Raw genomic sequence first — 14,456 nt, 5'->3', positions numbered from 1 at the left:
GCAGGACGGGTGTACTAATAACCAAGTCCTTGGGGAAATCTGTAGTAGCCGAGAAATTAATCCAACTTGAAATTGATATCATGAGTTTGATGAAAAAAATCAGTTCATGGGCAACAAGATAAACAGCCTATGGATCATGTATGGGCAAGTACATATTACCTTAATAGGCATAAACTTTTTCCGATACTGAAAAAACAAATAAGCACATGGTTGAATGCCATGAAATGTTTAATCAATAATTACAACATATGAAAAAGAACTTAAGGCAGGAAGGACATGAAATTTTAACCAAATCCCTTAAAGTTTTAAATCCTAACCTTAGATAATTGGGTAACCCTACTCTTTGCCAACGTGCATGGTTGGGTTTAGACACCTAAATTTGGCAGTATACATTATAACAAGTGGTGCTTGCCTGTATGCACTTCATCCACTCTATGTACATGAGAACAGAGTTCAACACTAATATATACACAATCCCATACTCATTTTTGTATCAAGACCAAGGATTATCCTGAAGGCAAGTACAGCAGACGAGAAACCTTTCTTATCAGTCCTTTTTTCTATTGTTTTCTCAGGTAACTAATATTACATTATGACCTCACAATAATTCACAGTGGAGGCGACTCGAGAATGGATAATCGATCCAATTGCTCGAGTTTAAAAATGTTGACGTCACACAGATAAAGGCCAATTTCAATCTAAATAATGCGTCTTTCCATCCATCTGATCATTATGTCCACACTTTGAGATAAGTGGGAATAGAATTATCTGTGAGCAGACACAGCATGCCACTTCTGGCCAGATTTCACATATGAAAATGTATTCACTGTAATGAACAAGTGGTTATGGAAGAAAAAAAATACCAGTATCTATATGAAAACTGAACAGATGTATCATTTTTTTTTTCAGCATTTCATCACATCAGGATGGAATTATTGCAGCGACATAACTTCGCTCCAAAAAAGTGTGTCACCTGCCGTAAAGTCAGGTCACCTGACTGACGGTGAACCCGCCGTAATGTCAGGTCACGGCAATGTGACCTCGCCTGAGCAACTAGCTCCTAGAGAAATATGCTTGGTGGCCTAGCCCCCCAGAAGCACCTATTAGCAGAGTTTCTTAACACCTAGGACACCTCTGCCTCCCAAACTGCCTTCGTGACCTATCCTGTCCTCTGTGCCTTGTGTATACCCGGCCATCCCCCGTATGTGGTAAACCTAAACTTTTTAAAGCAAACACTGTCACAGTTCACATTCAGTAGACACAGTAAATATAAGACATTCACTTTTTTTCTTACACCAAAGAAGACAACTGTCGGTTGTAGGAAATAACTGTAAGAACTAGAAGGTGCACAATATGGTTAATGAAAAAAAAAAACTTTAAAATTAGTAAGGCAATGAGAATATACCGGAAAAGTAATTCTAATTATTATTTCACCAAATTCACGCGAGACGCAAGTGCCTTCAAAGTGCTCCTCACTTTTTAAATGCTTAGGTACACACCTTGGTGCACCTGGAGCCACTGACACGTAAGAATGAATCAAGATAACTCAAAGTTCAGTTGTCTTTCATGGGTATTTGGCTGGTATTTTGCTCTTCCGGAGTCTATACAAGTATTCACATTGCTGAACTCCGAGATAATCCTACCTGTTCCGCACTTAAGTCTAATTCTATTCCCAAGGAAAGTTAAAAGCCACTAACAACAAAGTCAAGCTGATCCATGTGGTACACCTCATTAATGGTGGTCTTAATTTTACAAGTGTGGCTCAGGCAGGAGAAAATGAGGGACACTATGATTATGTGCAAGATGACTTACATATATCTTCAGTAATATATTCTACAATCTACCAGTCTCAATATTACAATACCAACGTGTAAAAAAAAAAATTGCAATTCCACATTTTAATTCATATATCTGATGGATCACAACCATTTTGTATAACTTCTAACAATATACTTTGAAACTATGATTTACGATTTACATGGCGTAAACTTCCTTTAATTTGCTGCCCCCACCACCCAGAAAAGAACGTTATTCAACAGACTTTATTTCTAACGGCAAAATCATGGGACAAAGATTAAACATCAAAGGGATGGCTGGTACATCGGTGACTGAACCGAGGCGACAATGTCCGTTTGCTGTCCTGTTTCAGTATTAGTTGCCATGGCTCCTAACTGGCGGATTTGATTATGAAATACTCTGTATTAATGCTTGTAAAACAATTCGATAACGAATGGTATGGAATTTCCCAACCGGAGTTTTCTATAGTATTCTATAGTGACTTTACAAGCAATCGAACACAGTGTTGTTATGGCGTCCCGGGGGTAGGGAGATGGACGGCAGCCTGGGCCGTAAATAGCCTGTCTCTTCTGTTTTTGATGCCGTCATTTATAATTATATACAAGCTTGGCAAACCAACTTGAAAAGGTAATGATACCACCTTTGTAAATAAGAAGTCTGTGTTTGGTGATCTTGTTTAAATATGAAACAAATTGAACACTCATGGAACCCAAAGAGAGATGATTTTATTACTTCACGTTGGTGATGACTGTGTAAGAAAGGTGTGCATTAAAGTAGTTTGCAATTATATAAGTCAGGATGATCACCTGAAAGTGTATCATTAATATTCAGTGCGAACAAAGCAAGAGTGAGGAGCTCATGGCATGCTTTTCCAAGAGGTTCATTGTTTTCAACAACAAAGACATCCATGGAGCGAGTTATTGATATAAAAAGTCTAAGAAAAAAAGAATGTCCAACTCCATTACCATAAACTGCAATCCCATCTTCAAGAGATGGACCAGCAAGCAAGTTTAGTCATGCACTTGTTCTGCAAGTTGATTTTGCAGTATCGGGATTCCTAACCCCCATGGCTTGACACAGGTCAGGCATAACCCTTTCCCTAGGGTTCATGTGGTTCCTTGCTGTTCAAGGCATGATCACATGCTTCATCACGGTTTAGTATTTTACAGAGATCTAGTGAATTTATAGAATAATAATTGGTAACAGTTTCACTCCATGTCGTGGCTCAATCTAAACAGTGATCGATTGTGTTCTGTAGTGCTTGTGTGATGTCCAGAGATTATGATGATATATAGTTGCAGAGCGTGCTTTGGGGCATATAATTACTTTAACGATATCAAATAAGGTAAAACTGGTTACGCACTTTTGGGAAAATGTGGAATGACTGTAGAAATAGGTAATGCAATTTAGCAATACCAACAGACCCCATAAAAACCTCACCTATGAGTTAAAGTCACCAAAACTTCGCCAGCATTACATTTGTCTCGTGCTGATGATTATTTTCATTTCATGACAGTGACCGATATATTTTGACCAGAATATTGAAAATTAATATAATTTTGACTAACAGAGAATAGGTGTTGGTTTCATGGACAGTTGATTTTTTTATGCATTTTAAATAATTTAATTGGAATTAGTCTTGTATTATCTTGTGTTTACTACTGCAGCCTCATTTTATGTTATAAAATACAGCGAGTCAGTAAGTACAGTAGTAATTTCCTAAAGCTTGTTTTTCACTACTTATAGATATGAATAATTACAGACTTCATTTGTCTGCATCCTATAGGTTTTTTCAGGATGTGTCATTCTGAAGTTGTCATACATTATATCTAATCCAGCCCAATGTGTATAATTTATTTCTAAAGAAATTTGGAATTTCAGCTGTTACAATTGTGGAAGAGTTTTCCATATATTCACTGTTCTCTAGGCAAAGGATTCCTTTCATCTTGTATTAGCTAACCGTGGGGTAAAATATGAGACTTCTTCCTGTATAATCTGCTGAATCTTCAAAACAGGACTATGTCACATACATCTTTGTCATACTGGCCATGAATCACTGTATAATTCTTAACATGTCTGCTTCCAGTAGTCTTTATCTTATCCTCGGCCATTTCAAATTCCTCAGTCTTTCTGGATAAGTTAAGTTCTTCAGTCTAGGTAGTTGTCCTGTAACTCTACATCAGACAGCCACAATATTATGTTGAGTTTCTTGATATGACTCCTGACTGCACCTTCAGTATCTAAGCAAGGTCTCACCATTTATTTATACTGGGGCATTACACTACTTTCCAATCAAGGAACAGTAAAGGAATCCTGATTATGCTCATCGATTTTTTTCCACACGATCATCAAATTTCAACTAATGATGACGACCACCATATCCTTTTCAGACCACTGTTTGTCCCTCATTCCAATAATAATAACTATAACATGATGACATTGATGGTTAAAAAATTAAATTTGTGTAGGTTCATAATGTAATTAATTATATAAGGATATTGAAAATTATTTGAAGATGTTTCACTTAGAAAACGTAGTCAGTTGGACTTTATTTCCAAGTTACTGTATGTTATTGCTATGACAGAAGGCGAGGCATTTAAGGAAAGGGTGAATACAAGGTAAAACATAAGAGAAAGAAAAAACACGAGTTTTAGATGCATGTATATCCTAATATTCTACATGTCCCACATTAGTTACAAGAGTAATTTTTTCCTACTGCATCTTTTATATTACATTCATGAATTCTAAAAGAAATAATGCAAAATTTGACTTATCAGTTTATACTTTTAAGTACATTTCAAGGAGGAATTCTCAAATCATATATTTTACATTTTATGTTCATAAATGGGTAACTCTTCACTCAATCCTGGTCGTTTGTTTAAGGTATGGCAAATTATTCTTGAAGTTAAATGGCATCATATGATACATAATGTTTTGTCTTCTATAATGATTCAAGTTTTTATAATATTTACTTTGAAGGATTTGCTGGCATATATGAGGATTGAAATTTGTTATGCAATTAGAAATTTTGACATTTTAAGACATTGAAGATCTAAAAGACCGGTTACAAGTCACTTATAACTTGCTCTAATAAAACTTGTACAGTATTTCAGGAACTGTGATCCTGGGAATTGAGGTTCAAGGATTGTATTGGAAAAGAATAAGAAGGCTGACTTGTTAATGGAAAAAACGGGATTACTTCACTGGTTATGTAGCAGAATCCTTGTGTGAACAAGCACACCATTATCAGGAAGTGGCTTCCTATGAGTTTCAGCTACAGTTTTTCCTCTACTTCTCGAATTCAGGTTAGTAAAAGTCTTGATAAATATGAGATAAATGTAATCTAACATAATAAACTAATACAACGGAAAAAGTTATTTCACTTAAATGGGCTTCATTAGATGAATTAATCTGATGAAAGGCGCTAGGAATGTTTCCCATATCATCGCCCTTCATACCTAAATAATGAATATAGAGTTTGTTAACTTTTGGTCATAAATCCTGTTGTTCAAACAGATTTTAGTCCAAGTTTGTTGCTGGTTGTGTTCATTGATGGTATGCTTACTTTTTTGGTTTTGTTCTGAGTAAAGCATTACTGTAAAGATTCCCTTGCAGAACATTGTCATCTTTATAGGTCCAAACTAATTATCTAATTCTCCTTCACAAAATTCAATCATTATTGCAACATTATAATCCAGGGATATTTATGATCTTCCTTAAAGTAATTACTTAATTCTCCTTCACAGAATACCAAAACAGTATTTGACATAATTATTCAGGGAAATTTATAATCTTCCTTAAAATGCGATTTCACCTTGTATGGTTGCGAGGCGTGGGCTATGGATAGAGTTGTGCGCAGGAGGATGGATGTGCTGGAAATGAGATGTTTGAGGACAATATATGGTGTGAGGTGGTTTGATCGAGTAAGTAACGTAAGGGTAAGAGAGATGTGTGGAAATAAAAAGAGCATGGTTGAGAGAGCAGAAGAGGGTGTTTTGAAATGGTTCAGGCACATGGAGAGAATGAGTGAGGAAAGATTGACCAAGAGAATATATGTGTCGGAGGTGGAGGGAATGAGAAGAAGAGGGAGACCAAATTGGAGGTGGAAAGATGGAGTGAAAAAGATTTTGTGTGATCGGGGCCTGAACATGCAGGAGGGTGAAAGGAGGGCAAGGAGTAGAGTGATTTGGAGCGATGTGGTATACCGGGGTTGACGTGCTGTCAGTGGATTGAATCAAGGCATGTGAAGCGTCTGGGGTAAACCATGGAAATCTGTGTAGGTATGTATATTTGCGTGTGTGGACGTATGTATATACTTGTGTATGGGGGTGGGTTGGGCCATTTCTTTCGTCTGTTTCCTTGCGCTACCTCGCAAACGCGGGAGACAGCGGCAAAAAAAAAAACCTCTGCAACATTTTTTAATTCATTTTGACAATTTAAAAGTTGCATAAATCTGGTATTACTTCCCTTATGCAACATTCAAAATATTTACAATTCCTTGATCATCCTTGAGAAAGCTACCCCAACTTTATACCCTTTTGGTACCCTATCTGACTTGCCTTAGAAAAAAAATCTGGAGAGCACCTAGTTTTCAGCATCTAAGTTGCTAAAAAGGTCTTATGTGAGAAACATCAATAACTTTCCCTGGAAACAAAGTTAAGGTACTTTACATACAGGATATGCGTGTGGGTCATTTTACTGTACATTGGCAAGGCCCTGGCATATTGTGAGATATCAGTTCATTCATCCAAGACAACTCTGCAGTTTGTTACTATATCCTCATCATCCTGCACTCTACCGAACAGATTTAAGGAGTGACCCAGGTCTTCTGCTGCTGTCCCTTATCAAATGTATTATCTCATGTGTCGGAAACCCCCTTATAATGTACCTTCAGGAGGGTTTTTGTCCTGCTCTCTTTGGGTAGGGTCTGAAATACCTGCAGTGTTCAACTTAGAGATGTCACCACCAAATGAGTAACTTTTAAAATGCTAGTTCATCATAGCTTCCTGCCTCAGTGATAGAGACTGCAGTTGAGCATTGCATGAACTGTCAAGATAGGATCATAAACAAAAATCCTACAACTTCTAACACATTATGGCATGAGGTCTGTCCAAAAGTCAGGACAAACAGAGTTTACAGTCTAACAAGAAAGAATGTTGAAGAAATGTATTTCTCTTCAGGACTTCTTAGACATATAATGGGGACTTCTTAGACATATAATGGGAATTACTACATATGATGTGCTCGAGACTGCTTATATAGTTAATTCAATACACAGCTGTACAGTTTATTACTATTAAATGAATTTCCTATTCACAGGATAACTGGGAAGATGTCGTCCATTAGTGATACATCAGCTTGGTTGAAATTCTTCACTGAAGCAGGAATCCCAGCTGGAGAGGCAACTAATTATGCAATTATATTTACAGATAATCGCATAAAACAAGACATGCTCATGGATTTGAATAGGGAGTACTTGCGGGATATGGGCATTACTGTTATGGGTGATGTAATAGCAATATTAAAGCATGCCAAAGTTTTCTCTGGTCAGTTGTCTCGTCAGAGAGTCCTGCAGGCATCACCATCTCCCATTTCTCAGTATGATACATGTGCACCTCCTCCAAATAAGAAAAGCACACCTGCATCTCGAATGTTAGAGCATTATGTTCGTAAAGATGGACCTCCTTCCCCACCGAACAGCAGCTCTAACCTGTCACAAAGCTTGTCATCACGTTTGGGTAGTGGTATCAAAAGGTCAATTGAAGATGATGACTCACCTAATACTAACAAAAGAAGTTCAGTATTTAACAGATTAGGTGATAACTCTGTAACAAGCACAACAAATGAGAATCCTAAGATCACAATCACTATGCATGGTAAGGATATCATTCGTGCTGCTGCTAGCGTTGAAAGTAGCAAAAAGTCACCAGCATCAGTCTTTGGTCGATTAGGTAACAAAGACGATAACACAAATGGAAGTGCTGTGGAACGTGAACATAGTCCAGGTAAACCTCTGGAATATCAAGGAATTTTGAAATATTCATCAAAAGAAAGTTTTGAAAAACCTGGTTTTATCAGGAAGAAGATTTTAAATATTCCAGGAGGAAATAAGGTTGCAACTATGAATGCTGACACTACAACAGGTGTTAAGAGCAGATTAGGAATCCAATGCAGCCCATCAAGTAGTTCATGCACCAGTGCTGGAATATTTGCTAAAGAGACTGAGGAGGCTCGAAAAGCAAAACTGTCCACTAAACCTGCAATATGCAGTAGCACATCTTCCAGTCAGTTGAAAGTAAAGACATCACCTGTAACTTTAAAGAAAATGTCATCACCAGGGAGGACTGTAGTCTCAGCACCAGCCACATCATCATCTAGTCCTTCAGGCAAAAAATATGTGAAAAAAATTGTGAAAGTGAATAAAAAGACTGGTGAAATTGTGAGTGAAGAAAAGATACCATTAAAAACAGATGTCTTTAGTAGACTTGGTAACTGAGTATGTATAAAACTTTCTAACAAGTTACTGATAAAGCTCAGAACATTTGATATATATATATATATATATATATATATATATATATTTACTGATAGTCTCTCACCCCAACTCTCATTTGCCCTTTTTTTCACCTCTTGCACCTTTCTCTTGACCTCCTGTCTCTTTCTTTTATACTTCTCCCACTCAATTGCATTTTTTCCCTGCAAAAATCGTCCAAATGCCTCTCTCTTCTCTTTCACTAATACTCTTACTTCTTCATCCCACCACTCACTACCCTTTCTAATCAACCCACCTCCCACTCTTCTCATGCCACAAGCATCTTTGGCGCAATCCATCACTGACTCCCTAAATACATCCCATTCCTCCCCCACTCCCCTTACTTCCATTGTTCTCACCTTTTTCCATTCTGTACACAGTCTCTCCTGGTACTTCCCCACACAGGTCTCCTTCCCAAGCTCACTTACTCTCACCACCTTCTTCACCCCAACATTCACTCCTCTTTTCTGAAAACCCATACTAATCTTCACCTTAGCCTCCACAAGATAATGATCAGACATCCCTCCAGTTGCACCTCTCAGCAGGGAGAATAAAAAGATGTTCTGGAAGGAGGTAAATAGGGTGCGTAAGTCAAGGGAGCAAATGGGAACTTCAGTGAAGGGCGTAAATGGGGAGGTGATAACAAGTAGTGGTGATGTGAGAAGGAGATGGAATGAGTATTTTGAAGGTTTGTTGAATGTGTCTGATGACAGAGTGGCAGATATAGGGTGTTTTGGTCGAGGTGGTGTGCAAAGTGAGAGGGTTAGGGAAAATGATTTGGTAAACAGAGAAGAGGTAGTAAAAGCTTTGCGGAAGATGAAAGCCGGCAAGGCAGCAGGTTTGGATGGTATTGCAGTGGAATTTATTAAAAAAGGGGGTGACTGTATTGTTGACTGGTTGGTGAGGTTATTTAATGTATGTATGACTCATGGTGAGGTGCCTGAGGATTGGCGGAATGCGTGCATAGTGCCATTGTACAAAGGCAAAGGGGATAAGAGTGAGTGCTCAAATTACAGAGGTATAAGTTTGTTGAGTATTCCTGGTAAATTATATGGGAGGGTATTGATTGAGAGGGTGAAGGCATGTACAGAGCATCAGATTGGGGAAGAGCAGTGCGGTTTCAGAAGTGGTAGAGGATGTGTGGATCAGGTGTTTGCTTTGAAGAATGTATGTGAGAAATACTTAGAAAAGCAAATGGATTTGTATGTAGCATTTATGGATCTGGAGAAGGCATATGATAGAGTTGATAGAGATGCTCTGTGGAAGGTATTAAGAATATATGGTGTGGGAGGCAAGTTGTTAGAAGCAGTGAAAAGTTTTTATCGAGGATGTAAGGCATGTGTACGTGTAGGAAGAGAGGAAAGTGATTGGTTCTCAGTGAATGTAGGTTTGCGGCAGGGGTGTGTGATGTCTCCATGGTTGTTTAATTTGTTTATGGATGGGGTTGTTAGGGAGGTAAATGCAAGAGTCCTGGAAAGAGGGGCAAGTATGAAGTCTGTTGGGGATGAGAGAGCTTGGGAAGTGAGTCAGTTGTTGTTCGCTGATGATACAGCGCTGGTGGCTGATTCATGTGAGAAACTGCAGAAGCTGGTGACTGAGTTTGGTAAAGTGTGTGGAAGAAGAAAGTTAAGAGTAAATGTGAATAAGAGCAAGGTTATTAGGTACAGTAGGGTTGAGGGTCAAGTCAATTGGGAGGTGAGTTTGAATGGAGAAAAACTGGAGGAAGTGAAGTGTTTTAGATATCTGGGAGTGGATCTGTCAGCGGATGGAACCATGGAAGCGGAAGTGGATCATAGGGTGGGGGAGGGGGCGAAAATTTTGGGAGCCTTGAAAAATGTGTGGAAGTCGAGAACATTATCTCGGAAAGCAAAAATGGGTATGTTTGAAGGAATAGTGGTTCCAACAATGTTGTATGGTTGCGAGGCGTGGGCTATGGATAGAGTTGTGCGCAGGAGGATGGATGTGCTGGAAATGAGATGTTTGAGGACAATGTGTGGTGTGAGGTGGTTTGATCGAGTAAGTAACGTAAGGGTAAGAGAGATGTGTGGAAATAAAAAGAGCGTGGTTGAGAGAGCAGAAGAGGGTGTTTTGAAATGGTTTGGGCACATGGAGAGAATGAGTGAGGAAAGATTGACCAAGAGGATATATGTGTCGGAGGTGGAGGGAACGAGGAGAAGAGGGAGACCAAATTGGAGGTGGAAAGATGGAGTGAAAAAGATTTTGTGTGATCGGGGCCTGAACATGCAGGAGGGTGCAAGGAGGGCAAGGAATAGAGTGAATTGGAGCGATGTGGTATACAGGGGTTGACGTGCTGTCAGTGGAGTGAATCAAGGCATGTGAAGCGTCTGGGGTAAACCATGGAAAGCTGTGTAGGTATGTATATTTGCGTGTGTGGACGTGTGTATGTACATGTGTATGGGGGGGGGGGGGGGGGTGGGGCCATTTCTTTCGTCTGTTTCCTTGCGCTACCTCGCAAACGCGGGAGACAGCGACAAAGTATAAAAAAAAAAAAAAAAAAAAAAAATATATATATATATATATATATATATATATATATATATATATATATATATATACTTTCATTTACCCAATTGCATCTCCCACCTTAGCGAGATAGCACATGGAACAAATGAACGGTAGTGTCATTTGGTTCCCTCCACTTTATAGATGTTATGTATAATGTACTGAAACCAAAGTCTTCTTAACTTAGGTATTCCCCAGTTTCGGTGCATTAAACAGACAGCTAAAGAATGTATATGAGCAAATGTAGCCATTTTCCATCTGTTTCTGGCACTAGCACTACCTTGCTGATGTGGGAAATGGCGATCAAGTTTGAGAAAATATAAACATAGGTGATACTGGACCCTGCCTACTTGAGGTTACATTGCTAGCAAAATGCACCTTTGGCAAGGCTGTATCATTGAAACACAATCTTGTCAAAGAGCTTCTCTTCAAAGGAGTTCACGTTTTCTTAATACTAGAAGTAGTGCAGCCTTGGGCTGCAGGAGCCTCTAAAAGGATCCTGGAGTGAAGATAATAATAATAAAATAAAACAGAGAACAGAAATGAGTGGATGTGGCCTTTCTTCATTTGTTCCTGGCACTACATCGCTAAGGCAATAACAGTGATCAAGGATGAAAATGTCTTTTTTTCTTTCATACTTGATCACCGTTTCACACGTCAGCAAGGTAGCACTAGGAACAAAAAGAAAGGCCACATCCATTTTCTAGCTGTCACATGTAATGCACCAAAAGCACAGCTCCCTATTCACAGTCAGGCCCCATAGACCTTTCTATGCTTTACTCCAGCTGCTTCACATCTGGTTCATTCCAAGGACAGCATGCCAATCCCAGTATACCACATCGTTCCATTTCACTATCCCATGTACACTTCACCCTCCTGCTATGTTCAGGCCTCAATTACTGAAAATCTTTTTCACTCCATCCTTCCATCTCCAATTTGGTCTCCCTGTTCTACTTGTTCCCTCCACTACTGACACATATATGCTCTTTGTCAATCTTTCCTCACTCATTCTCTCCATATGTCCAAACCATTTTCATACACCCTCTTTTGCTCTCTCAACCACTCTTCTTATCACCACATATTTATCTTACCCTTCATTACTCAGTCAAACCACTTCACATCATATATTACTCAAATATTTCACTTCCATTACATCCACCCTTCTCGCACATCCTCACCTACAGCCCATGCCTAGCATCCATGTAGTACTGTTGGGACTACAATATCTTCATACATACCCATTTTTGTCCTTCCAGATAATGACCTCTCTCTCCACACATTCCGGTGAAGGTAAATGTAGACTTCTTTGGATTGAGAAGATTACTGACGAGAGTGTAGTCTGTGATACAGCCTCATAAAGGGTGACTTTTCACTCATGGTGTTACCTTAAGCATATATATATATATATATATATATATATATATATATATATATATATATATATATATATATTAAATCTTAAACTTTAAATTGTAATCACTGCCAATGCATTGTGAGTGGATAATATTATTAATATAAAGTACTGAATAATTCAAGTTATTCCCATTTTGAATTGGTTGGCGATTTAGGGTGCTACCTATTACTAATAGTAGAGAGCATTGGCCATATATTAATTAAGACATCCAACTCATTTACAGAAAAGCTTAAAAATAAATCACCGAATCTTTTTCTTTGTGAAAGTTATTTTTATTCACACTGTTGGTAGCAATGTGATTTCTTCATTGGAAGTCATGCTACATACATATATTCTTCAGTGCTTGACAATAATTGATTTTGAAGTTATGTTGTAACTTTTTTGTTTTTTGCATTTGAAATAATGTGGTACACCATGCACAATTTCCACACTTTTTGGGTATAATGATTTGCTCTCTTGTTTACGTAATGTCATTTGTCATTTTATCTAGATCATGTTATTGGATTTTAGAATGCATTTAGTATCCATATTAATATTTAGAATGAAATATGAATAATTTATATATGGATTATATAGTGGCTGATACACTGAAATGAATGTTGATTGAACATAAGGGGATTTCATTTCTTATGAAGGACAAGAACTTTACAAAAATTTATATGTTTTGCCATGAAAATGGTAAATTTTGATTTTGTTATTGACTTGCTGTTTGCTTTTCCTTTCAATAAATTTGTAATGAAATTAAAATGTCCAATTAGTACCTGACTGTTACAGACGAATTATTTCTCTGGATGCAAGTGTAATTCTGAATGTACTCAAGCATATGAAAGGTCATATCAGTAGTTCGCTTTTCCCACTCACAGGAGCTAAACTCTGAAACACATCTTTATGATCCTTGTATTTTGTTTGGAAATGACTATCAATATTAGACATTCAGATTCCCAAAATGTAAAAATAGCACTAAAAGATTTGTGTAAAGATTTTTTCCATTTAGTAACTGCTGAAAAGTATGGGTAAAAGTAAGCCACATCCATAATTTAATTTTTCAGAAAAAGTAAAGGTTACAAATTTGTAATTGTGTGAACAAAGGTTATTTTAAATACATAAATATTTTTTTATCCTTTCCTTGGTAGTGAATTTAAATTTGATGTAGTTAGTATCATGTTTCTGTCAGTGTTACACTAAAATGGAATTTTCACATATGTATTTTAATTGTGTGGTGGCATTGCAGCTTTTCTTTACATGATATTATGTTTAAGAGCTTTTAAAGAGTGAAAGACACTGAAGAATTGCTAGAAAATAAAATATTGTCATCCGTATCTTTGAAAGATGTAAATAACATTTAGCTAGTTTACTCCCTTTTTTTCTTGTCATTCAAAGGAAAACAAGAGTGTTACACCAATACAATTGTGAGTGTTCTAAGCTGATGTCCTTATTTCATTCTTTTTTATTATACTTTGTCACTGTCTCCCGCGTTAGCGAGGTAGCACGAGGAAACAGACAAAAGAATGGCCCAACCCACCCACATACACATATATACAGACACGTCCACACATGCACATATACATACCTATACATCTCAATGTATACATGTATATACACATACAGACACATACATACATGTACATAATTCATACTGTCTGCCCTTATTCATTCCCGTCGCCACCCTGCCACACATGAAATGACAACCCCCTCCCCCCGCATGTGCACGAGGTTGCGCTAGGAAAAGACAACAAAGGCCACATTCGTTCACACTCAGTCTCTAGCTGTCATGTATAATGCACCAAAACCACAGCTCCCTTTCCAAATCCAGGCCCCACAAAACTTTCCATGGTTTATCCCAGACGCTTCACATGCCCTGGTTCAATCCACCGACAGCATGTCGACCCTGGTATACCACATCGTTCCAATTCACTCTATTCCTTGCACGCCTTTCACCCTCCTGCATGTTCAGGCCCCAATCACACAGAATCTTTTTCACTCCATCTTTCCACCTCCAACTTGGTTTCCTACTTCTCGTTCCCTCCATCTCTAACACATATACTGTTTTTTGGCAATCTTTCCTCACTTATTCTCTCCATGTGACCAAACCATTTCAAAACATCCTCTTCTGCTCTCTCATCCACACTCTTTTTATTACCACACATCTCTCTTACCCTTTCATTACTTATTCGATCAAACCCCCTCACA

The 14,456-nt window shown here is 38.0% G+C and overlaps 2 protein-coding genes across 6 annotated transcripts in view; one reads left to right on the top strand and one right to left on the bottom strand.

The window, feature by feature from the left end:
• The window catches only part of LOC139765475 (uncharacterized), a 105,816-nt gene that overhangs the window by 87,946 nt on the left and 3,414 nt on the right, over positions 1–14,456 (bottom strand). The gene's annotated exons all lie outside the window — the stretch shown is intronic.
• Positions 2,132–13,374, top strand: LOC139765476 (uncharacterized). Of its 5 annotated transcripts, none has more exons than XR_011716666.1 (3): positions 2,132–2,424; positions 4,903–5,102; positions 12,109–13,374. XR_011716666.1 is itself a non-coding variant. In XM_071692873.1 (3 exons), exon 3 carries the CDS (start codon positions 7,130–7,132, stop codon positions 8,291–8,293), a length of 1,164 nt encoding a protein of 387 aa, XP_071548974.1. In that variant the 5' UTR covers positions 2,133–2,424; positions 4,911–5,102; positions 7,117–7,129; the 3' UTR covers positions 8,294–8,310. The 5 variants fall into 5 exon arrangements, 4 of the variants coding, with proteins under 4 accessions (XP_071548974.1, XP_071548973.1, XP_071548975.1 ...); XM_071692873.1 differs by lacking the exon at positions 12,109–13,374 and adding an exon at positions 7,117–8,310 and having other exon boundaries at positions 2,133–2,424; positions 4,911–5,102; XM_071692872.1 differs by lacking the exon at positions 12,109–13,374 and adding an exon at positions 7,117–8,310 and having other exon boundaries at positions 2,133–2,424.

This window comes from Panulirus ornatus, chromosome 55, assembly GCF_036320965.1.
Source record: "Panulirus ornatus isolate Po-2019 chromosome 55, ASM3632096v1, whole genome shotgun sequence".
Classification (NCBI taxonomy): domain Eukaryota; kingdom Metazoa; phylum Arthropoda; class Malacostraca; order Decapoda; family Palinuridae; genus Panulirus; species Panulirus ornatus.
Note: the sequence above shows the minus strand (reverse complement) of the source record. Positions and strands in the feature narration are given on the sequence as shown.